The sequence below is a fragment of the Chinchilla lanigera genome, unplaced genomic scaffold (assembly GCF_000276665.1).
Source record: "Chinchilla lanigera isolate Chin_1 unplaced genomic scaffold, ChiLan1.0 scaffold00037, whole genome shotgun sequence".
NCBI classification, from domain to species: Eukaryota; Metazoa; Chordata; class Mammalia; order Rodentia; family Chinchillidae; genus Chinchilla; species Chinchilla lanigera.
In genome coordinates, this window is record NW_004955438.1 from 18,206,257 (window position 1) to 18,232,470 (window position 26,214).

The window sequence follows — 26,214 nt, forward strand, 5'->3', positions numbered from 1 at the left end:
CCTGCCCCAGCGCACCTGTGAGGCGCCGGCTGGGCCGCAGCTGGGCAGAGGTGTTGTAAGCCGGGCTGGGTCGTGTTGCTGCAGGTGGTGCACACCTCAGGGGCCGGCTCCTCGGTTTTTCCAGGTGCTCTTCAGCCTGATAAACAGTCACTTAACTCAACACCTTCTTATCTTAGAATGCAGATTAGTAACCCCTTCCCTGATCTTATTGACAATTAAGTGAGATAACACTAAAACACCAAACACCAGCTGGGGAGGCTGAGGCAGGAGGATTGCTGCGAGTTTGAGGTCAGCCTGGGCTATATTGTGAGAGACTATCACAAATGGATGGATGACAGACAGATACCAAACACTATGCCTGCTCTGTGGGCCTGGAGGGTGGGGAGTTCTAATCATCACCTCTCTTTTGCTGCTTCCACAGAGTGATACAAAACATAATAGACCACGTGCCAAGGCACTACTACCTGGTCGCCGTGGACGACTCTGCTCACACCCTGGAAGACCTGGTCAAGGTAGCATCCCGAACTCAGATGGCACAACCTAAATAGCTTTACCACAAAACTCTAGCTATGGAATTCGCTGTGCTAATCGAACCGGGGCTCCCTAAAGTAGGATGTCCTGCAAACTCACAGTCAGTATTTGCAGCTGTTTACTTTGGGAAGCTCGTACCCGCTGCCCTTTCTCCAGGGACCACACGAAGAGAGACAAGATAGGCCACTCTAGGGCTTGGGTGGCCCCTCAGACGCACAAAGGGCAGGCTGGACAGAGTGGGATGGAAAAACACAGTGAACGTTTAAGGGTTTTTTTTTTCTTCACAGCACCCCACGGGTTTTTAAAAAATATTACAGTCAAAGACACATTGCTGTTGAAACCCCTCAAAATCCTCCCCCTTGCTTCACATGCATTTATCCCATCCTTCTTGGCCTTTCTGAAGCAACTCTGGAAGGGCTTTTCCGTGAGTGTCTCTAGTTGCACTGTCCTGGCTGCCTCAGTGTCCTCAACTGATTCAAAACATTGACCTTTCATGGTCCTTTTGACATTGGGGAAGAGCCAGAAGTCACATGGAGACACACTCCATGAAAAGGCAACATGAGGACACAGGGTCGTGTTTGCACAAGCCCGCTTTTCCACTGGATGGCACTCCGCAGCAGCACTCACCACGTTTGTGACCACACCTCCTAAAGACCCTCACGAAAGAGGACTCCCAGGGCCGCTTCAGGAAATGGCAAGAATAGCGGGATGGGTGAGTTGGAAGTGACGGGATAATGTGAGCGGTATTCATGGCGTTGTGTCTTTTACTGTAAGAAAAATCTAAGCTTTTACGCACTCACTGTACATTCTGGTCACACTGTGTAACATTAAAATAAGTCTCTAGACACGTGCGACAAGGCAGAGACTCGATGCGGCTCTCCAGACCTCTTGGCTGCTTCCCGGAGTCCAGGAGAGAGCCGCTTCTCCCTGGCCTTGAACATAGCCCAGCGGTGAGGCCTGCTCCGCCCTGCCCGGGCTGCTCCGCCATCTTTATTCCACCTCGGAGCTTTCCCTGCACCTCGTGGCCTCACAGTCGGCTGCCCCCTACACTCCCAGAATGCCTTGCAGGTGCTGCAGCAAAACCCCACACGTAGTGCTGGGGGCTGCGAAGGCCAGGGTGGGCGCACTTTCGGGTCTGACTCCGCCCCCATAACCTAATCTCCTCCCCGACACCCCGCCTATGACTTGGGGGCTTTGGTGGTCAGGATTTCAACGGAAGAATCAGAGGAGCAAGCAGTGAGACTGTCAACGGACAAAATTACAAATGTTTCGTAGATCTAACTGGCTTTTATTTTCAAAGCATCAGTTAAGGTAGCTTCCATTCTAAAAACAGAATGAGAGCTCCCCAAAGAGGACAAAGACAGCACCAGGCGAGGTGGCGCACGCCTGGAATATCAGCCCTCCAGAGGCTGAGGCGGGAGGATCGCAGTGAGTTCCAAGCCAGCCTGGGCTAGATAGTGAGTTCAAGGGCAGCCTGATCTACAGAGTGAGACTCCGTCACAAAAATAAATAAATAAATACATAAATAAATAGACCAAGGCCCAGAATGCACCCTGCCAAGTCGCACAGGTTCCATGTGATCGTTATCTGTGTCCAGTTGTCTCCTCTTTCAAAGTAAGAGCACCTCCAAGGCAGAGACGAGGCCTTGTCCATCTCTTTCCCAGTGCGTGTATGGAACAAATGAATGAATACCCTCAGCACGCTACCCGCTACTTTCCAGGTGCTATGATCTTTGTACTCAGTAGTACTCACTTTGCTTCCAGAAGTTGGGTATAAAAATCTTACAGGGAAACCAAATAACGCCTCTCTTTTTCCTTAACAGTTCATCAGTAAAAGTACTGGGCCCGGCAAAGTCCAGAAAGTACCCAGAGAAAACGCTTTCCTACTCAAGGAGCTCACCGTTAGTATCTTAGAATTTTCTTTAAAAACTCTTCCTAAATATTACTGATTCTGGAAGATTCGGATCAGGACGGCTGGCTTCCAACTCCATGCCCCGGGGCAATCAATCTTTTTTTCTAGCCCTGGTTTTCTGTTGTGAAAAACCTTCAGAAAATAGACTGAAGGCTGTTCGATGCGCGAGCCGCTCCACAATCAGTGGGTATTGCTCTGGCTCTTCCTGATGGAGAGCCCCATTCTGTCGTGGACTGTAGAGCTCATGGCTGTAGCTCTGCAGTGAGCGCTTTAAGCTGGTTTTAGGGTGTGATTCTTGCTGAAGAAATTGTGTCTAAATGCTGTGCTTGAACGTTTTGTCAAGACTGAGGCCATGGATTACTTCTGAGGAGCAAAACTGGCTGGGTGGCATTTGGGAGTCAGAGGGAATGTTTTCCACTATACTGTGTGTGTGTGTGTGTGTGTGTGTGTGTGTGTGTGTGTCTGTGTGACTGGTAATTGAACCCAGGACCTTCACAATGAGCTACAACCCTGGCCCTTTTTTTTTCTTTTTCTTTTTTCTGTTTTGTTTTTGAGATAGGTCTCACTATACAATTCAGGCTGGCCTTGAACTCACTATGTAATCCAGGTTGGCCTTGAACTCAGGGCAGTCCTCCTGCCTCAGCCTCCTGAGAGCTGGAATTATACATATGTACCACGACACCTCGCTTATTTATTTATTTATTTATTTTACATTGAGGCAAGGTCTCACTAAAATCACAAAGTTACACAAGCTAGGCCCAAACTTGCAGTCCTCCTGCCTCAGCCTCCCAGAATGGTGGGATTCCAGGTGTGTGTTCCACCACAGTAAGGTACTTAATGATTTTTGTGGGGGAGGTTGAACCATGGGTTCTGCATTATTCAAGAAGTAGATGGTAATGTATCCTGTAAAAAGGGCCGAGGGTATAGCTCAGTGGTAGATATTTGCCTAGCATGCCCTGCACTGAAAAAAGAAAAAGAAAAAGAGAGAGAGAGAGAGAGAGAGAGAGAGAGAGAGAGAGAGAGAGAGCGACTACCACAATAGGTGCATTGTGAATACCTTGCCCCGGATTGATTTCCATCCTTAGTGAATGTGCGTTGCTTTTCCTTGCTACCTGTAGTGATCTGGTCTGTTTCACTGTCAAAAGGCAACAGCGGCAAACCTGCCATTTCCTTCCCTCCTCAGCAAGGCAGCATTGACCACCTACTGGTCAACCTGAGGATGGAAGCCCTCTTCGTGAAGGAGAATTTCAACATTCGCTGGGTGGCGCAGACTGGATTTGTGGAAAACATTAACAACATCCTCAAAGAGTACAAGCAGAGCAGAGGGTTGCTGGTAACTATCACCTCCCTGTACCCCCGCTGCAAGCACCCCAACACTTGGGAGGCTGAGGCAAGAGGATGACCTCGCACTAGAGACCCGCGTAGGCTATATAGTGAGTACAAAGCCAGCCTGAACTACATAGCAAGACTCTGTCTAAAAAAAAAGTTAGCATTGCACTGCTGTGCAAATTGGACAGGATCGTAAATGCAAGATGGCCTGTCACAGTTACTAATATAAGTAAAACTACCCAGGTGCCTCCCTACCTGTGGAGATACTTTGGGTAAAGGATAGGAAGGAGGTCAAAGAAGTCTGATTAGTACTTTGATCTTTCTACTGGCCATTTTAATCAACACAACTTTTCAACATAGGTATTCCTTTTTTTTTTTTCTTTTTTTTTTTGAGACAGGGTCTTGCTATGTAGTTCAGGCTGTCCTTGAGCTCACTTTGTAACCCAGGCTGGTCTCGAACTTGCAGGGATCCTCCTGCATCAGTCTCCTGAACGCTGGGATTGTAGGTGTGCACTGCCACACCTAGCTAGGTATTCTTTTTTAAAAGTTAATTAACAGATAAAAATTGTGCATATTTATCATGTACACCAGGATGGCTTCTGAGAGATTTACTTATTGATTTTTGAAGCACCGGGGATTGAATCCAGGGCCTTGCTCGGCAGTGAGCCAGCCCTTTTTTATTTTTTTGTTTTGGGACTGGGTCTCACTAAGTTGCCCAGGATGGCCATGATCTTGCCACCCTCCTGCCTCAGCCTCCCAGAGTGCTGAGATTACACATACATACCTCCAGCCCATCTGTTCACCAAGCTGCTCTGAAATGTGCACACATTGTGAAATGGTTAAATGAAGCGAATTAACATGTGACTTGCCTCGCAGACTTTTCTTCTTTTGTGGTGAAAGGTGGGTATGGTAGAATTCTTCTGCACGTGATCAAGTTCTTAAGGGAGATGTTCTGTCCACGTTATGGGTGAGGGAGCTGGCCCTCTGGGAGATAAGCAACTTCAAAGGCATACAGCTTGTCCAAGATACAAACAAGGAAGCAGGCGCAGCAGGAAGAGGCTCATCTAACCACAGTGTGTCCAGGCCCCCTCTGACACCAGACACACACAGCTCCTCCCGGGATCTTCGGGGTGGTCCCTGGAAGCGTCCAAAGACGAAAGCGGGCCGCCCAGGAAGAAGTGTTTAGAAACTGCAGCCGCATCGTGGTAATCGCAGTCACCACGGTGCCTGGTCCCACGGTCCCAGCGTGTCCCTGTCGTCGCAGAAACACAGTGTCTTGGAAAGCACGCCGGGCTCCAGAGAGACGACCCCTGGGCCGCGCAGCTGCAGCTGCAGGTGCGGCCGTGCTGTCCTCTCCGGCCCGGGAAGCCGCAGGCGGTTAGCGCAGGGACGGGGCAGGTGCTTCAGGGACGTGTGGTTCCTGCTTAGCAGGACGTGATAGACGGACGAGGAGGGCTCAGCCTGGCCAGCGTCTCGCAGTCCAGGGACCCTGGTCACCAGCCCGGCAGCTGAGGACAGGTGACCCCACCTGGAACGAGGGGCACGCTTCCCTTAGCTCCCCCTGGAGCACTAGGCCGGGCACGGGGCCCCTGGGTCCACAGGCTCGGTGTGGCCGCTCCTGTCCCCTCTGGTGACTGGGCGGCTGGGTTCTGGCTCATCACCGAGAAGCTGGGCCCTCCCCAAACAGGGGACCCTCCCCTGGGGAACCCGCGCCCAGGATCCCTGGACAGCTGGGCCCCAGGCCTGGGGAGCGGCACCAAAGCCATCAGGCCCCGCCTTTCCCCCTGGGCCCGGCTCACACCCGTCGGCCCAGGCCCCGCCGCCAGCTCTAGCAAGGCCCGAGCCAGGGTGCCCGCTTCCTTCCTCCACGGCCTCAGTTTCCCTGTCTGTCAGTAACAATGCTAACCAACTTGAGGGGTGAAATTATGAAATCTTTAAGTGCGTGGACACATTGTGCTGTATCCCCAGCCTTTTCTATTTGATTTTCACACAGGGTGTCTCCCCAGGCTGGCTTCAAACTCACTATCCTCTTGCCGCAGCTTCTCAAGTACATTACTGGTTATGAATGCCACAAATTTTATTTAACATTAAAGCAAGCACATTTTAAGCAGAAGAAATGGTGTTTCTTAATGCGCTTTTAAAAAACAAGTTACCTGTGTTAAGGACAATTAAATCAGCACTCAGGAGGCTGAGGCAGGAGGACTGCCACCAGACTGGGCTATATAGCAAGACTCTGTCTCTAAGAAAACAGTGAGAGACAGAGACACAGAGAGAGGTGATGTCTTGAGACTGCAAAAGGTGCATCCCCAAAATAAATCCCTCTAGCTACGCATCCGTGGCTCCGTGCTCACAAGTCCCTTCGCCCCCCTCGCAGCCCATCAAGATCTGCATCCTGGGTCCGCCTGCGGTGGGAAAGTCCAGCATAGCGGAAGAGCTGTCCAAGTACTACAAACTGCACCACATCAAAATGAAGGACTTGATTGCCGAAGCCATAGCAAAGCTGGTAACACTTTGTTGGGAATATTTACGCCTAAAAATTGTTTTCCTAGTCTTGTAATAAGCAAGCAACTAACTTCATGTGTCTCAGAGGTTTGTTATTTTCACTGAATTTTGCTGTTGGCCCCGTTATGAAAACAGAATCCCACAGGCCTTTCTCCTGTGAGACAGAACTATTTTTCATGTCTTACACTTGAAATGTAGTCCACCTTCAGCTCGTCCTCAAAGTGTATCTTGTCTTCCCTTTGTTGATGGGAATGCTTTTAAATGTTTTTATTTCTGTTTGTTTGTTTGTTTTGGGATAGAGTCTCACTTTGTAGTTAGTTCAGCTTGCTTTGAACTCACTGTGTAACCCAGGCTTCCCTCAAAGTCATGGAGATCTTCCTGTCTCAGCCTCCTGAGTGCTAGAACTGCAGCACAATGGTTGTATTCTTGCTGCGTATGTCTCAGGGGATTATCAGCACATTAACTATATTTCATCGTTTCGCTGCGAGAGGTAGATCCTGGGGTATATGTCCGTAAATGAGTACTGGATTTTGGGGGGTACTCAGTATTGAATTCATGTTCTTACACCATTAAGCTACACTCTCAGCCTAAAAATGTTGATTTCTATAAAACATGCTCCCTTTGAGAAAATCCAAGCTAGAACCTTAGAACAGTGTTGATTCTTCAGCAGTTTGGACATTAGCTCAGAAACATATTATTCTAAATATGTTTTTAAAAAACCTTGAGGTTTCCATTCATCTCTGCAGAAACACACACTGTGCAAACCATACTGGGTACTGAACGCAGAGCTTTTAGACAGAGCTATATCCCCAGTCCCTTCTGACTTGCAGACAGGGTCTTGCTAAGTTGCCTGGGCTGAACTTGGATCCCCCTGTCTCAGCCTCCCAGGGTGCTGGGATTAGAGGAGTTCACTGCCACTCTCGGCCCACACACTTCTGCGTGATGACTGTCCCTGCGTCTCTTCTGGGTTTGGGGGAGAGAGTTTTTCCAGGCTTTTCCCTGTGCCAGGTGGTTGGTAAGCAGTGAAGGGCCGTGGGCCCTCTCCACTCTACCCTGTGTCGGCAGGAGGGGATTGTTGCCCCCAAGGACAGAGGGGAGGAAGAGGAAGGTGAGGAGGAGGAGGAGGAGGAGAACGTGGAGGACGCTCAGGAGCTGCTGGACGGCATCAAGGAGAACATGGACCAGAACGCAGGTGCCGCGGGCGCAGAGGGCAGGTGGGAGGGAGCCGAGGTCGCGCTCCGTGGGCCTCCCCGGTGCTGAGATCACAGGCGAGCACCCAGCACCTTTGTTAACGCTTTTTGGTGACTGCCTGGGGGTAGCATAGGAAGGAGCCTTTAACATTTGAAAAAAGAGGGCTGGGAGTGGTGGCGCACACCTGTGATCTCAGCACTCGGGAGGGAGGCTGAGGCGGGAGGACTGCTGAGACTTCGAGACCAGCCTGGGCTACGTGGAGAGTTCAAAGCCAGGCTGAACTGCATAGCAAGACCGTGTCTCAAGAAAAGAAGCAAAAATGTTCAGATTTTAGAGAATCTGACAGGGTCCTGGCCCTTGATTTTTGGGGAAGGGAGCTGACACCCAGACCGATGAGGAGGGTGCGCGTGACTCAGTGACAGAGACGGGAGCAACGGGCTTCTCAGGACCCAAGTCGGTCGAGTTGGATTCGAAGCCTCAGTGTGAGCCTCAGGGAGCGCTCCTTACTCCCTGGCAGAGGCCACTCAGGCGTCGGGCCCAGCAAGAGCTGTCACCGCACCCAGTCACTGCGCTCCTGTGCCCTGTGGCAGGAGGCTCCCTTGTGCCCCAGGCACCAGAGAGGCCAGGAGCATCGGCAGGCCGTGGGGAGGAGGAAGAGGAGCCTTGGGGGAGGGGAGGGCAGGTATTTAAGTAACCAGCCAAGGCCTTCCCGACAGCACCTGCCACTTCCTGTGGGTGGTTCATCCAGTCCTCTTGAGCTTTATTTATTTGTTTGTTTTGTTTTTTATGAGACAGGGCCTCGCTGCGGAGCTCAGGCTGGCCCTGAACTCACTACATAGTCTCAAACTCACGGTGCTGGGATTACAGGTGTGTGCCACCACGCCCAGCTCCCTGTAGGCAAATACTTTTCTTAAGTTTGTCCAAAAATTCTTCCAGTTCATGTCAGGTAAGACATGGAACCCAGACTTTGATTATGTTGGAACAAAACCAGACTTCGGCACCCACTGCAGGGCCAAGTACAGGGGCGGGCAGAGACAGTGAGCTCACGGGACCGCCCCTGTCCTGACGTAGCTGTGATGACGAGCACACAGTCACATCCCCAGGGAGCCGCGCCCTTCCTGACAGTGCAGCCTTCAGCATAAGGGCTTTGTTGAACCGTGCGGTGCTTGGAAACAACCTAAATGCCCCTCCGCTGAGGAATGGATAGAAAAGATGTGGTGTTCTTATGCAATGGAGTACTACTCAGCTATAAAGAAAGATGAACCTGAGGCTTTTATAGGTAAATGGTTGCAACTAGAGACCATACTCATAAGACCATACCCATAAATAAATCAGACTCACACTGTAAACATCATATTGTCTCCCTAGTGTAAGACCTGAAAGAGTAAATAAGATCCAAAAGGTAAAATAGATAATGTAAAAGGAAAAGAAACTGCTCAAGGAGAAAAGAAGGAAGAGGAAAATATATATATACATATGTACGCACAAGACAGCTAAGATAATTGTACTACTACTTTCTATTAGTTCATTGAAAGGAACAGCTAGTGCTTATATTGTTTGATCAGCTTTGCATGCCTGTATCTGGTAATCTGAGCAACTACTTTGAAGATAACAATATGCGCTATAATAGCATTCTTAATTTCCTGTCATCTTATTTTAAAATTGTGTATCATTTTTGTTGTTTTTTAAAATTCTCTTTAAAATTAAAAAAAAAAGAAAAAGAAAAGAAAAACAATGGGATGCATAGGTTCGAGATTCTCTGTGCTCACCTTATATCTTCCCAAAGCATGGAAGAATTACCCAGTCTAGCTGATGGGATTTCTGGTGATCACTGGATGAGTCTATCTGTCTATCCGTCTCTCTCTCTTTCTCATGGTACTAGGGATTGAACCCAGGGTCTTTGCACTGAGCTCCACCTCCAGTCACCCTGCCCCCACCTTTTTCTTGAGACAGGGTCTCACTAAATTGCTCAAGCTGGGCTCCAACTTGCAATCCCCCTGCCTCAGCCTACTGAGTGGTGAGATTATAGGCGTGAGCCACGATACTCAGCTTGAACTAGTCTTTCAATTTACCTGTGAATTTAAAACTAAAAAGGGAAAAAAGGTTTGTGAACGTATCAGTTTCATAATATCTATACTGTGCACTGATTATTGTAAAATCTTTGTTATAGCTGCCTATTTTTAAGCCCTACTTTAGGATTTATCAATATGGGTTAATACTAACACTTTAAATATTACTGGCATTTGAAAGATAGGCTTAAACTTTTAATTTTGTTTTGTTTTGCTTTTTTGAGACAGGGACTCACTCTGTAGTTCAGGCTGGTCTTGAACTCACTATGTAACCCAGGCTGGTCTCGATCTTGGGACAATCCTCCTGTCTCAGCCTCCCGAGTGCTAGGATTACAGATGTGCACCACCACACCCAGCTAAATTTTTTTTAAAAACATATTTTAAAGGCTCTCCAGCAGGGCCATGCTTATTCATGGTTTTTTTTTTAGTAGAGAGTGGGTCCAGCCTTTATGGAAGACAGTTTGGAGGTTCCTAAAAGAATTAAAAATAGCCAGGGTGAGTTGCATATGACAGTAATCTAGCTACTGAGGAGGCTGAGGTGGGAGGATCCAAGTTCAAGGCCAGCCTGGCAACATGCTGAAACCCTGTCTCTCTCTCTCTCTGTCACACCCACCCACCCACCCACACACACACACACAAATCAAGGTGGAGGGAGGAGGAACGAAGGAAGGAAAATAATAAATTTAAAATAGAACTGCCATTAAGCCCACCAATTTCTGTTCTGGATATACAACAAAAGGAGGTGAATTATCACCTTGTATAGATATTTATGCTCCCATGTTCATCCACCAACATTCACAATGACCAAGACATGGAAGTAACCTAAATGTTTATCTATGGGGGAATGGATAAAGAAAATGTGGGATGTATGTGCAACACACTCACACACACACACCAGAATATTTTGCCAGCCATGGTGGTGCATGCCTGTAATCTCAGCACTCAGGAGGCTGAGGCAGCGAGTTTGAGGCCAGCCTGGGTTACACTGTAAGTTCAAGTTCAACCTGAACTACAGATTGAGACCCTGTGTCAAAAAAGTAAGAAAGAAAGAAAGAAAGAAAGAACAAGAAAGAAAAAAAACAGAAACAATGGCACCCTATTCACGTGTTAAAAAGGACGCAGTCCCATCATTTGCCCAGCATGGACGGGCCAGGAGGATATTATGCTCAGTGAGAGAAGACAGACATGGGAAGGAAAAGATGACATGATACACTCCCATGTGGAGTATGCTTTCAAGAGGTCAAGTGCACAAGAGTAGAGAGTAAAACAGTGATTGCAACAGCTTGGAGGACAGGAGCAGGGTGCGGATGGGGAGAGGGACCTTACAGGTAGAAAATAGCGGACAGGGAGGGAAAGTCTACGGCTGTCCTGGAGTGACTACAACTGCATTATCATCACTTACAGTGTGTGCGCCTTGTTTAGCATAGGAGCAGACTGACAAGTCACAGGATTTAAATGACCAGAAACAAACTTTCGGGGGCAACAGGTGTCTGTGTGAAGAGGGTGCAGGCTGCCCAGTGCTCCCCGCCAGGCGCTGTACGGGGGGGTCCCAAAGCTAGGATGCAGCCTTCCCCCACCCCGCCCGCCCGGCGTTCACCCTCTCCAGCTCCTGGCTCCCGCAGCACCCCCGTGTTCAGGACTGCATCCTTCAGTGCAGCCTGGAAAGTTATTTAAGCCTCAGCTACCCAGCAGTTTGGGAAGGTCGTACTTCGGGTCTGGCTCCCAAGCTGTGATTTTCCCCAGTGCGTGTTAATAAATGTATCCTGTCTTCTCATAACAACAAAAATTGTATTATAGTAGGGCTATGTGTTAAGTAGATCTTAGCTGCTCTTGTCACAAAAAAAGTAACTGCAATAACAGATGTGTTCATCTACTTCACTATAGTAACCGCCTTCTTAGCGACGTGCAGCCCGTACCATCAAATGTACAAGTAGAATTTATTTTTAAAAATTAAACAGAAGCAATTGCCTACCACACACCTCAACCCCGGCCAAAGGTCCTGGGTTACCTCTAGGGAGGCTGCAGTTTTCTAGAGAAGGTACCTTGGGCATGGCTTTTGTGTGCCCACCCTTTCGCGCCTACAAGGTGTGTTTATTCAGCAACAACCCAGGAGAGAGGACCCATGGGGACAGTTATCTTCGAATCAAGCAGACATCTTGGTGCCAGAAATAAATGAAGAGATATGTGAAAGGGGCCTCCGTTTGATTTATGATTATGCAACTTCGCGTCAACAAAAAATAAAAATAAAGTAAAAATAGATGGCGTAAATGAAAGCAGCCTTTTGAGTATTCGTGGGTCTTTTGATATTCTTTTGTTTGGTTTTATTTCCTTGTACCACTTCCTGGGGGATTATGGATGATGTGAAGCCATTTGGAGGAATGGCTGTATGCTAAATACCACCTGGGATGATTTTTCTGTTTCAGCTAAAATGTTTAAATTTCTGAAAGATCTAATTATTACCTGAACCCTTTACTCTGCCTAATGATGTGTGACACCGAAAAGAGGAAGAAATAAGAGGTGTTTTCATGAGATCGCTTTATTGCAATAAGGTGACAAAGAGACCACAATCTCTTTCTTTTACGTCTCAGACCCTGATTAGCAGTGCAAGGACAGGCTGTGTGCTGACTGTGACAGCTGCTCAAATAACGACAGAAAGGTAGATGTGGTGGCTCTGCAAGGTGCTGTCACTTAGCCAGCACCCACTGCAAACAGAATCCTTCCTCCTCAGCCTCTTCCACTGAGCAGTTTCCAGGAACCCGTGTCCTGGATTTTCGAGGGAACTATCTAATGGTCAAGGTCAGAAATGCCAAACGGGAAAGGTGGTGTGGGCTGGGGCCGGAGCACAAGTCAGGTTTAACGTTATTTATTGACATATTTACTCTTACGAGTCATGTTTGCAGTACATCATGACTACATTCCTCATGGGGAGTTGGTGCATGGACACAGCACATCCAAATTCTTTTTACTTCCCTCCCCCTCTCCTCCCTCCTTCCCCTCCATCTCTTGGTCCCCTTTCAAGTTGAATTGTTACTCAGATCCAGGAAGTGTTTACTGGACGCCTAAATGTTTGTTTGTTTGTTTGTTTTGCAGTATAGGCGAATGAACCCAGGCCCTTTGCACTGAGCCACTTCCCGGCCCTGATCCAGCCTGGTCCCTTTTCAACCTAAGCACATGCTCTGCCATTGAGCTGCACCTCTATCCCGGGCACCTACTTTTATTAAATCATGTATTAGCAACATGGATGCTGTGGTTACCCAGATCTGGGGTCCTGTGGGCTTCTCGTAGAGATTCCAGGTTCTTGTCCTGAACAAAGAATTGGACAGGAAAGAGGTCACAGTAGCCACAAAGTTAATGGTGGCTCCCTTTTGTATCTTCCATTTCTATTAACATCAGATCTGGGCTGTCCTATCAAAAACCTGCTTGATTTCACACCAGAAGAATCAAAGATCGCATTCTCTGATTGGTTCTGGGTGCAGGGCCTGCCAGCTTGTGTCCTGGATCTCTGTGATTGACAGCTCACTTCCACCAGCCAGATGGCTTGCCGCGTCCTAATCTCCTGCCTCAGTATTTTAATTCTCACAACAGAATCAAGTAGAATAACGCTCCTCATTAGCTTCACCCAGAAACTGTCTTCACAGAACATCTTGTCATTCAGACAGCAGCATGTGCTTCTGTTCTTCCTTCTAGACCAGCTCCTTGGATTCTCCTCTAACATGCACTGGAGTCTACACATCCTATTCAAAATGCAAAAATACTATGTATTTTTTACTTTAATGGCAAAATAGAGGGTTTCAGTAATACTTTTGGCTGTACTACAGTTTTTGCAATCAATTTAGTACATAAACCCTATGTACATGGTGCTCCATAGTGATATTTTCTTTTCACCAGGAGAGCTAGAAGATCAATATATAATTCGATTTGTGAAAGAAAAGCTAAAATCCATGCCTTGTAGGAATCAAGGTTACATCTTGGATGGATTCCCAAAGACCTATGATCAAGCAAAAGACCTGTTCAATCGTAAGTTTGAATATTCACCATGCTTTGATTGTATGTAGGTAAAGTTACAATTTTATTATTGAGAAAAATATTTGTTCAGTTAAATGAACAAAATGTTGGAGATAATTTTTGTATCTTTACTCATCTTTATTGTGTGCGTAGATTTAAATTTTTAATTTTATTTTGTTATAACACGAATGCACTGTGAGATTTACCCTCTTAAACTTTGTTTGTTTGTTTTGTTTTGTTTGTTTGTTTAAGACAGGGTCTCACTGTATAGTTCAGCCTGGTCTTGAGCTCACTCTGTAGCCCAGGCTGGTCTTGAACTCATGTCAGTCTTCTTGACTCAGCCTCCCAAATGTTGGGATTACAGGTGTGCACCACCATGTCTGGCTTAGCCTCTTAAATTTTTAAGTAGAAAACACGTTATTGTTGACTCAATATATTATATTGTTCAGCTCTCTAAAGTGTAGTCATCTTGCTGGACTAAAAGTTTATGCCCAGTGATTCATAATTCTCCTTTTCCATGTACCCTAGCCCCGAGAAATCACCATCTCCTCTTCCCTTCTATGAATTTGGCTATTTAAGGCACCTCCTCTCTGTGCAATCATGCAGTACTTGTTCTGTGAGTGGCTTATTTCATTGACAGGATGTTCTCAAGGTTCACCCATGTTGTCCAGCATGGCAGAACTTCCTTTTTTAAGGCTGAACTGTATGCCATCATATGTATAGATGCACTGCTTTTTTATTTGTTTACTTCTATGTTTATTGTGCTACTAGGGATTGACTGTAGGGTCTTCACACTGAGCCACATCCTCAGCCCTTTCTTATTATTTTATTTTGAGATATGGTCTTGCTAATTCACTAAGTTGTACACTTTTGATCCTGCCTCAGCCTCCCAGAGCACTGGGATTACAGGCCTGTGCCTCCACACCTGGCTTTTACATTTTCTTTATCTATTCATATGTCAGTGCATATGGAGGTTATAAGACTATTTCTGAACTACATGTTTTATTTGCTGCTAGTTTTCTTTAGTCATTGCTAGTTAAGATGCAGTATTTAAAGTTTTGCTGTAACAGGTACGTTAATAAATACAACTATGTATATTTTGTTTTATTAGAGGAAGATGAAGAAGAGGAAGATGAACTTAGAGGCAAAACATTTCCTGTTGATAAATTAATTTTACCTGGTAAGCTTAAGATTTTTTAAAGTAGTGCTATTCAGTATGTCTTTTTCTTTTCTTCTTCTTTATTATTTTCCTCTTCTTCCTCCTCCTCTTCCTCTTTTTCCTCCTCTTCCTCTTGCTCTTCTTCTTTTCCTTTTTGTCCTTGCAGTACTGGAATTGAACCTGGGCACTTTTTCTTTTTTGAGACATGGTCTCACTAAATTGCCCAGGCTGGCCTTGAACTTGTGGCACTCCTCATGCCTCAGCCTCCCATGTGCTGGGAGTACAGGCGTGCACCACTACGCCCAACATTCATTTCTTGTATTTTCTGACAGAGGGGGCACGGCACACCACATGGGACCTCGTGAGGAGCACAGTGTGGACAGGAGGCAGAGGCAGGAGGGAGGGGAAGCCTAGGCCAGGGACCTTCCTAGAGTCTCCATGGGAAAACAAGGCAGGCCACGGTGAAAGGAAGGGTGACTGCTTGTGCGGCAGAGGAGACCTGGCCCTAGGGCGATGCCGGGCTGGGAGAATGGCAGACGGGTGGCCCAGTGGCTGTGTCCCAAGCACGCTGTCTACTACTTTCAGCAGTCAGCCAGCCCGAGGGTGGGCATTCTCTCCCCAGGTGTGCAAGGCCCCCAAGACATCACAACATCTTCAGACATGGACAGTTTTAAAACACGTGAATACAAGCACCCATGCTTGAGCGATGAAATGTCTGGATTAGGCTAGGGATGTCTTAGCTCTCCCTGATCAACCTTTGGGTTTTGCTGTGGCCCTTACCTAGATCTGGTTTGCTTTCTTCTCAGCTCTCCTGGTTGAAGGGAACAAGTTGAAAGTTGTGCTTAAGTGATGAGTATGGAAAATGCCACTAAAACCTAAGTTTTCACATGGCCACACACACCTGTAAGCCCGACACTCAGAAGCTGAAGCAGGAGAATCCCCACAAATTTCAGGCCAGCCTGACCTGCAAAGAGAAACTGTCAAAACACAAGCAAACAAAAAATCCTAGATTTTCATGACTCCAGATAGCCAAATACAGTGACCACTTTGATACATACAGTCTTACCAAGCACCGGGCAGTAAGACAGCAGGCATTCTGAATAATTATCTTGAGATACTGCAAAATCCTGAATTCTCTCTGAATCATGAAGAGAAAGGGTTTTAAAAACAAAACAGAACAGGGCTGGTGGTGTAACTCAGTGGTACAGAACTTGCTCAGGATACATAAGGCCCTGGGTTCAATCCTCAGTACTGTATGCATACAAATCATCTACTGGGAAAAGTAGAATTGATCATTAAATTTCTTTGAACCCCAGTATTGTGGTGCCTGCCTGTAATCCCAGCACTCTAGAGGCCGAGGCAGGAGGATCTCCATGAGTTTCAGGCCAGACTACAATACATAGTAAGATCCTATCTTAAAAAATAAATTTTTTTCTTTGTAAATTGGAAAGCCAAGTATGCCATTTGCAATATTTGATTATCAGAATCTTTTATCTGTCAGCCACTCTGGGAAAACAAATATAGTATTATATATGTTTTGAAATTCTTAGGTTAACAGAGTAAGTTTTCATCTTGATGTCTGATATCATGGAGCTTAAGTAGACTTGATTTCCAGTGACTGTACTGGCATCTTTAAGTGCTATACCAGAAATGAGAGGCCAAATGGCCCCCTGCCTAGCACACACGAAAATCACAAGAATCAAATGGCCCACAGTGAGCAAAACAGGTTAGAATAGTGGTAGCGTTGAACTGGTAGGGATTTACTTATTGATTACTTATTGAGACAAAGTCTCACTATATATTCTAAACCGGCCTTGAACTCACTATGCAGCCCAGGCTGGCCTGGCGCTTGCAGCGACCCTCCTGCCTCAGCTCAAGTGCAGAGATCACAGGTGTGTACCGCCATCCCCGGCTGTGGAGTCCGGTTTGACAGGCCATTCATAGTAATGCGTGGAGCCAGCTGGTGCACAGACGCGCTGGGGAGCAACAGCCCATTGGTTCACCAGCACCCATCACCCCCCTCCACCCCCCCGGCCCCTCTTCTTCCCAGAATTTGTCTGTGGCCTGGACGCCTCGGATGAGTTTCTGAAGGAGCGGGTGATAAACCTCCCAGAGAGCGTCGTGGCCGGGACCCACTACACCCAGGACCGCTTCCTGCGAGTGCTGAGCAACTACCGGGACATGAACACCGAAGACGAGACTGTCTACAACTATTTTGATGAAATCGAAATCCACCCCATACACATTGGTATGACGTGAACTGGGGTCATGGGAAACTGAAACCCAGGAGCCCCGCCCCCCGCCCCCGTGAGCCCCGTGCACGTCCAACTGGGACTTTGGGGCAAAAGGGAGGTGGAAGAATAGAGCCACGCAATGGGGCTGGAAAGCCACTGACAGAAAGGGACCTTCTTCTGTGTGCCACTTCACCTGACAGTAGGTGCTGGGAAGGATGCTGCTACTGCATCAAACATGGGGGTAGACGGTGGTATCAAAGGCCATGCTGACATCATTTTTATTTTATTATGTATTTATCTATTGTCTTGTTTTGTTTTGTTTTGTTTTGTTTTGTTTTGAGATAGGATCTTGCTCTGCAGTGCAGGCTGGCGTTGAACTCACTGTGTAGCCCAGGCTGGACCCAAACTCCGTGATCCTCCTGCCTCAGTCTCCTGAATGCTGGGATTACAAGCGTGCGGCACCATGCCCAGCTTTGATAGAAATGCTTGGGGTCTCCCTAGGCCTCTGTCCAGTGCATCGCTGCACAATTCATGCTCCCCCCAACCACCCCCTTCATTGATGGGGGATTGAACCCAGGGTCTTTGCACTGAGCTACAGCTCCAGTCTTTTCATAATTTTTCTTTTTCTTTTTTCTTTCTTTCTTTCTTTCTTAGACAGGCTCTCAGTGAATTCCTCAGCTGCCTAGGTTGGGCTTGAACTTGCAGTCCTCCTGCCTCAGCCTCCCAGGCATGTGCCAACGTGCCTGGCTACACTGGTGTTCTTCACAGAACCCCTGTCGGCCTTTAGACGGGTCGGCTCATCCCGCTGCTACCCAGAAAAGCGAATGGCTTTTTTTTTGTCTTTTTTTTGAGATAGGGTCTCACTGTGCAATTCGGGATGAACTTGAGCTCACTTTGTAGCCCAGACTGGCCTCAAACTCACAACAATCCTCCTGCCTCAGCTGCCTGAGTGCTGGGATTACAGGTGTGCGCCACCACGCCTGCCTGCAAATGGCTTTTCATCCCATTCTTCCTTGTTTTTTTGTAAACATACAACTCATTTTGGCCACTCGGGAACTATGATCTGGCTTTGCCCTCCTTGTCCTCATTCCTGGCTCCAAAACTGGCCTTTCAGAGACATTTCGGCTCCCTGGGCCTGCCGAACACCGGCACTTCCTCACCTGGCTTTCTGGATCTTGCCACTTCTTCTGCCCCAGGCTTGGGAGAAACCACCCGCCCCCAGCCCAGTGGTCACTCACGGGCCAGGCAGATGAGGCTGTGTTTGGAGTCTGAGTGTGTGGAGAGAGCTAAGAGGTGTAGGCAGCAGCAGGCCACAGAGCTCACTCCATTTCCGGCTTGGGCTCGGTTTTCTCATCTGTGAGCATCATTTGTAAGGTCATTACCAGGACTGGAGAGGAAAGGCACCAGTTCCTGGCACAGGGAGGAGTTCGTAGTTAGTGTCATACAAAGGCATAACATGGTGCACTATTAGGAAATAGAAAGCTGGGTGTGGTGCTACACACCTGTAATCCAGCACTTGGAGAGGCTGAGGCAGGAGGACTGCCAGGAGCTTGAGGCCAGCTTGGACATAGTGAGACACTGTCTCAAAAAAACAAGAAGGAGGAAGAGGGGGAGGGGAAGAGGAGGAGAAAGAAATAGGAAAATAACTTCCAAATCTGTAAACTCGTCTCTGTTGTGCCCTCAGCAGTGGCTGGGTTTTACCCTCATCCTGATGAGTTTCTGCTTGTCGGACATGTTTTCTATGTAAAAGCCAAACTTTCTACGCCTACTAATATGGAAATTATTTTACACTCTTTAATTATAGAACTAAGAAAGAATGGTGAATTTCAGAAAATAGTCATTGTCATCTTGTCAGTAAAGCTCGCAAAAATTGTTTATAAAAGTATCAGGAAGTGCCGGGCATGGTGGCGCACGCCTGTAATCCCAGCACCCGGGAGGCTGTGGCTGGAGGATCGCTGTGAGTTCGAAACCAGCCTGGGCTACATAGTGAGTTTAAGGACAGCCTGAGCTGCAGAGTGAGACCCTGTCTCAAAAAAATAAAATATATATCTATATCTATATCTGTATATATATGTATCTATCTATCTATATATATATCAGGAAAGCTTGAGGGAGAAGCATTAAGAAGAACAGAAATGACAGGGAGGGAGGCACACGTGAGCATCATTGTCCCCGCCTGCTTCTGTGCTGGGCACATCTGACCTCACCAGGACAATGACAACGGGTTGATAAAGCAACAGGAAAGTGGAGAGATGTTCTTCGGGAAGACGACTCGGGGTCTGGCCTCGGGAGGTCTGCAGCAGGAGCTGGGAAGATGCCGGCAGCCAAGCTTTCCTTTGTGCACCTGGATATGGATCTCTCTGTCTCTCTGTTTCTCTTTCTCTCCTCTCTCTCTCTCCTTTTTTTCCTCTTTCTCTTTTCGTCTCTCTCTGTCTCCCTGTCTGTCTCTCCTTCCTTCTCTGTACTCTCTGTCCCTGTGTCTGTGTCTCTGTCTCTGCATCTCTGTGTCTCTGCCTGTCTCTCGTGATGGATGGAGGCTGCCCGCTGCCCTGGAGTTTGCAAGTCACACTGGGAGCCGGGCTCAGAGCTGGACTTGGCTCTCTGGGTCCCAGTGCCACATTCCTAGAAGGGCACCATTCACATCAAGCTTAGGCTGGGTACCCACCCCGTCCAATGAGCAGTGCCCCGGGGGCAGGAGTGCTGGGGACTTTGTTTCCCAGAACACTTTCTCCTCAGATAGAGCCCTCTCAAAAACGTTCTGGGCCACTTAGTGACCCTAGAGCTGTAATTACTCAGAGGAAGCAAGGAGAGAAACACCTACACTTGTCAGAGGTCACACAATCAAGAGGTGCCTCAAGTGGCTTTTTTGTTTTTGTGTGAGTTTTTTGCTTTTTGAAGGCCTCGCTTCTGCTTGTAACTAATCCATGGCCCCGTCACTCCCTGTTCTCATGGTAGAACCTGGCGGCATTTGTCTACATCAAGGTCACACGAACTGAGAGACAGGCGCATCTGTGGCTGGGGCAAGGGCGGGGCAAGCAGCGACTCCACGGAAGGTTCTGGGCAGGATCAGTGCCCAGATGTGTCCACTGTGCACCATTCTCTTGGGACACCTGGGAAAACCCAAGACAGTGTGTAGAATTTACTACCTCAGTGTCTTTATGGGGAGCTCGTTGTCTAATAAGCCTTCCTCCTTTTCTTCCTCCTCTTCCTCTTCCTTTCTCTTTAGTCTTGATATTAACATTAGTCATGTATTCTGGGGTGTTAGGATTTATATCTAGATGTCCCCCCAAAGCCTCATGCACTCAAAGGCAGGGATTGTGGAAGATGATGGGATTATGGGGCGCTACAGCTGGCTTGGTGTTGGGAAGTGGGGCCTGGCTGGAAGATACAGGTCACTGGAGATGTGACCTGGAAGGGTTCATCTGCCTTCCCGGCTCCTTTCTTCACTCTCTGCTTCCTGTCCACCATGCTGTGAGCAGCTCCCCTCTGCTGTGCCCCTGTGCCATCCTGCCTTGGAGCCAGCCAGCCATAGACGGACACAGGAACCCAAACAAACCTCTCTGCCTTAAGTTGCAGGTGTCAGGTGTTGTGTCTCAGCAATGAGAAAGTGACTAAGACCTGCAGTTTGGATTTTCTCATATTCAAGAAGGCTAAGGGAGATGGTTAATTTATTATGAATTGAAAATCTATCCCAGAGTCAATGACTTTCAGAAACAAAAGTTAGAACCTTCAGGTCATTTTTCTTGGCTTCCAACACATACAGAACTTCCTTCTGTGGAAACCTCTGGAAGAAGTATCCTAGCCTTTACTTGAACATTTTCAGGGATGGAGAGCCCATTACTTTTGGAGTGGTCTGTGCTAGCCAACTTTCCATCACCATAACAAAAGACCTGTGTTAGCTAACTTACAAAGAAGGTCTTAGAGTGCCTCTCTAGCATGTGGAAGGACCTGAGTTCAATCCCCAGCCCCTCAAGAGAATAAACAATAACAGTTTTACTTTGGCTTGCAGTTTCAGAGGGTTCAGTCCATGTTGTGTCGGCCTTTGCTTTGGACCTGTGATGAGGGAACACACGTGTCAGATCATAACTGTTTACCTCACAGCCAGGAAGTAAATGAAGACTGTCACAATCACTTCAAGGGCACAGTGCCACTGACTGAAAGACCTCCCACCAGAGCTCCTCCTCTTAAAGGCTCCACCACCTTCCAGGGCACCCTCCTAGGACTAAGCCTTAACACACAGGCCTTTGGGGACATTCTCAATCCAGTCAGTTCCCCCTGGCATTTACTCACCCCAGCATGATTATTAGAATTCACAGACCCAAACACACTCCTCCTACCCGGACTTTCAGACTCGTGTAATATTTGCTCATGAGAAAAGAAATCCTGAAGATGCTGCCAACTAGAAAAGGAAACCCTAGTGTGGCAACGGACATCATTTACTGTCACAAACTTGCACTACTAAAACATCTTCCAGTTGCTGGCAGGGCTGGCATCTAAGTATGTGTCAATCTCCTTTCTCTTGGGATTTACAGATGTAGGGAAACTTGAAGATGCTCAGAACAGGCTTGCTATCAAACAGCTCATCAGAGAGATTGGGGAGCCTCGGAATTATGGTCTAACAGATGAGGAGAAGGCAGAGCTGGAGCAGAAGGCTGCAGAGGTGCGCCTGGCCAACGAGGCTGCTGAAGAGGCAGCGCGCGAGCAGAAGGAGGCTGCGGAGACAGCGGAGAAGATGGCTCGCTGGGAGGAGTGGGTGAGTGTGTGAGAGTCTGGGGAGGAAGCTGGCAAAGCATCTGTGCCAGCTATAGTGAGGACATAGAAATGCCCGTGACAAGTCTGTTTGTTTGTTTTGTCATGTGTAGTACTTTAAAAAAAAAAAATACATGGTCTATGCTTAGCATTAATAAAAAACCTACCACCCATGAATGGTATTAACACACATCATGTAAATATATAGCATTCTGCATGTTGACTTGTGATTTGACCCAATTTTCCTCCATTTATTTAAGCATCACACCTCTACACATCATCTTCCTTGTTCCCTGGATCACAATGTCCCCAGATGTAAGTGATTCTGCTCCCCAGAACAGCACTCAGTTGCATCCACAGCTCTCCACTTTTCCAGATCAGGGTCAGTATTTCTTACCAGAATTATACAACGCTGCCAGGCACGGTGGCACATGCCTGTAACCCCAGCAACCAGGAGACTGAGTGAGACAGGAGCATGGCTCTGAGTTCAAGGGCAGCCTGGTTACATAGTGAGACCCTGTCTCAAAAAAACATAAACAAATAAAAAGAATTACATAATGCACTCTTGCTGCCCTTGCCAGCTCTGCCCCTGTCCATCTCCAGTCTGTTCTTATGCTCCTGCCTGGGGATCCTTCTAAAAGGCAGATCTACCAGAACCATTCTCTGTTTAAAACTCTTCCCATGCCATGCAGCAGCACCATTATAGAGGAAAGTTTATGCTTCTTACTGTAGCTCACAAGCTTTTGTGTGACCTGCCTCCTTCTAATAGTTCTCCAATTTCAGCCAGTGCTGCGTTGGTCTTCTCACACTACCCATGTAACTAAATTCCTCATTTGCCTCATATCTTTTTTTTTTCTTTTTTTGAGACAGCGTCTTGCCATGCAGTTCGGGTTGGCCTCAAACTTTTGGAATCCTCCTAGCTCAGCCTCACGAGAGCTAGGATTACAGGTGTGCTCCACCACTCCCAGCTGCCTCACATCTTTAATGAAAAGTCATCTTTCTCTTGAGGCCTTTTCTGCTTACCATATATAGATTTTTAACTCTGGCCCCTTCTCACATGTTTTATTCCTTTTATACTTTTTAGCTTTCCTCTTTGTACTCATTTTAACATACTTTGTATATTTATCTTGTTTCTTGCCTTCTCCTGGCACAGAATTTAAGTTACATGAGTAGAGGGATTGCTGTCCATGTTGACCACTACCGTATTTTCAATGCCTAGAACAGTGCCTGACATATAACAGGCACTCATTAAATATCATGGAAAGGAAAGAAGAAGAGGAAGGAAGAAGGAATGTCCTTATGCATATATATTTTGGTGACTGATGAATCTCCTTAGCATAAATTGTCTAATGTTTGCTGGGTCAGTGTAGACATTTTGATACATATTTCAAGACTACCCTCCATCAAGGGTAATCCAGTTCATGTATCATTTAGTTCATATCTCATTTACCTGTTTCCCTATACTTCCTCTCCCTCTGTTTTCTCAAATCAGCTGACAAACAAAACCCAATCTCATTGCATTCATATTCATTTCCCTGATCACTGATTTGACAACTTTTTTATATTTGTTGGGAATTTCAGTTTCTTTGCATGTTTCACATTTTCCCTGCCGGTGTCCTTTCCTTATTATTTTGTGATAAAGTAGTACAGTAGAAATAAGAATAGCCTCAGTTGATCTTGCAAGTGTTGTTAGAGTTCAAATCCCATTTCACTCTCTGTGACCTTTGTATCTGAGTTTCTCCACTTGTAAAGTGAGGGTAATAATAATGCCTACATCATAGCATGGTCAGTGTGACTAATGAGTTATTTTATTTAAACTATACAGACAGTGCCTGGCAAATACTGTGCACTTACATAAATCTTCATAATGTCCTTGTTTTATATAATGTGTTGCAAACAGTGTTTTTCCATTCATCATTTATAGTTCTTTATTGACTTGAGACAGGGTCTTGCTATATAGCCCAGAATGGCCTTAAACTCACAGTGATTCTCCTGCTTCAGCCTCTGGTGGTGCACATCTGTAATCCCAGCACTTGGGAGCCTGCAGCAGGAGGACTGCCATGAGTTCAAGGCCGGCCTTAACTACACAGTGAGAACCTATCTCAAAAAACCAAACAAACAACAACAACAGTAATATTTATGGTGTTTCCTGTGGCCAAACAAAAGTTTTATGCTTCTATGTAGTCAAATCCATCCATCTTCCCCCATTTTGCTACTACTTGTACCGAACAGTCAACACTGGAGCTTTTGGGAGACATTTAGGGTCTAAACTATAACAGGGCTGTTTCTCCCTTTTGGCTACTGTGACCAGAACTGCTATGAACACTCACGAAGTCTACTGTCTTGCTGAGGAAGATCTCTTTTCAAACAAATAATAGAACTCTTTATCTTGAAAGTTACAGAAAAGCAAACTCAAGATATCACAGACATAAAGAAAACTTATGGATTCTTTGAGCAGTGCAGGGGTGGGATTTGCTTTGGGTGAGGCCCAATCTAGGGGCTCAGATATCACCAAGGACCCAGAAAGCCTTCTGTGTTCCATCTTCTACAGTTGGCTTCACCTTGCTGTGTTCACCCTTAACTGATGTCCAAGGCCAAGGGGTGTGCTGAATGATGGACTTATGGCTACCCACACCCTTAGGCTCAAAAGAGAGAATTTTTGTTCTTTTTAGACAGTGTCCCATTAAGAACTTTGGGGCAGCCTTGAATTCACTATAGGTTGACCTCAAACTCATGGTCCTCCTGTCTCAGATTTCATGTTCTAGGATTATAGGCATGTACTACCACATGCTAATTTCCTAAAAGAAATCTGGAGTGATGATTTCCTAAGAGAGGGGGTGTGCCAAGCAAGGAGTACACCTGTCACCACACTCATACACTTTGGACTTTCTAGTACTACTTCCTTCCTTTCTCTCTCTCTCTTTCTTTCTTTCTGCCTTCCTTCCTTCCTTTTCTTTTCTTCCTTTTTTTCTTTTCTCTTTCTTTTCTTTCTTTCTTTCTTTCTTTTCTTTCTTTCTTTCTTTCTTTCTTTTCTTTTTTTCTTTCTCTTTCTTCTTTCTCTTTCCTTCACCTGGGCAGCTGGAAATTATTTTGGTATAAGAAGTTATCCAAGCTGAGCATGGTGCATGGGCATGGTGGTGTACTCCTGTAATCCTAGCACTCTGGCAGGTGAAGCAGAAGGATTGAAAGTTCAAGACCAGCCTGGGCAACTCAGTGATTTAGAAAGATTCTGTATCAAGAAGTAAAATGCACTGGGGATGTAGCCCAGTGGCACAAGCGCCTGCCTGGCAAATGCAAGGTCCTGAGTTCGATCCCTGGTACAAAAAAAAAAGTAAAATGCTCAGTACAGAGATGCTGTATTCAGTCCCCAGTACTGGAAAAAAATCCAACCCATAGAGGGATGCATATCTATGATCCCAGCACTGGGGAGGCTGAGGTGGAAGAATTGCAAGCTTGAGGCCAGCCTGGACTACATAGGAAGTTCAAAGTTCAAGCCTGTTATGGACTACATAGTGAGACCCTGCCTTAAAAAAAAAAAAGTACATACTTGTAATCCTAGCACTGGAGACTGAGGCAGGTGGATCTCTGTTTGAGGCCAACCTGGGCTACATAGTGAGTTCAAGGCCAGCCTGAACTATATAGGGAGACCTTGTCTCTGGGGGGAAAAAAGTATCTAATTCTAATGCACTCTGGGGGGAGTCATGTAAAAATGTTTTTTCCTTTCTGACTATAAATGTAACCCACCCCAAATGTCCTATTTATAGAATAAACAACTAGAGGAAGTGAAGAGAGAAGAAAGAGAATTACTGGAGGCTCAGTCTACTCCCCTGAGGAACTACTTAATCACCCATGTTATGCCAACTCTCGTGCAAGGTCTGAATGAGTGCTGTAAAGTCAGACCAGATGATCCTGTTGATTTTCTGGTAAGAAATTTATTTTCTAAATATTGATTTGAAAATAAAATATGCCTGAAATTTAGCAGAAAACTAGTTGAGATAGAGAAGCTGTCTGGTTATTTGGGAAATGGCTCTCAATAGATTTACAGTCTGCAACAAGATTTCAAGATTTCCCCTCCACTTCCTCTTCCTCTTCCTTTTTCCTCCTCCTCTCCCTCCTGTTCCTCTCTCCCTCTCTCTCTCTCCCTCTCTCTCACATATTCTTATATAGTATGATTTTTATTATTATTCATTTGGAAGCATAATTTTTGTTTGTTTGTTTGTTTGTTTGTTTGTTTGTTTTTTGAGTCAGGTTCTCACCATGTAGTTCAGGCTGGCCTTGAACTCACTATATATCCCAGGCTGGCCTCAAACTTTCAGCAATCCTCCTGCCTCAGCCTCCTGAGTGCTGGGATTACAGGCCTGCACCATCACACCTGGCAGTGTGTTTGTATTGCTGGCTGTGTGTTTGGATTGTGGGCAATGTGTGTGTGTATAGAGATTGAACCCAGAACCTCACTGGTATTAGGCAAGACGTGCTCTATCAATAAAGAGCAAAATAAAAGATAGATCATAGAAAGTAGGAACATAGATCATTC

General features: G+C 46.5%; 1 protein-coding gene across 1 annotated transcript in view; it reads left to right on the plus strand.

Moving 5' to 3' along the window:
• Ak7 (adenylate kinase 7) overlaps positions 1-26,214 on the plus strand; it is a gene marked incomplete at its 5' end in the record, with an annotated part of 54,230 nt that overhangs the window by 27,435 nt on the left and 581 nt on the right. The window contains 10 exon segments of the mRNA XM_005390399.2: positions 422-512; positions 2,354-2,431; positions 3,626-3,775; positions 6,146-6,274; positions 7,339-7,465; positions 13,422-13,550; positions 14,650-14,718; positions 16,748-16,945; positions 21,464-21,684; positions 25,445-25,603. Coding sequence (XP_005390456.1) covers positions 422-512; positions 2,354-2,431; positions 3,626-3,775; positions 6,146-6,274; positions 7,339-7,465; positions 13,422-13,550; positions 14,650-14,718; positions 16,748-16,945; positions 21,464-21,684; positions 25,445-25,603 — 1,351 coding nt within the window.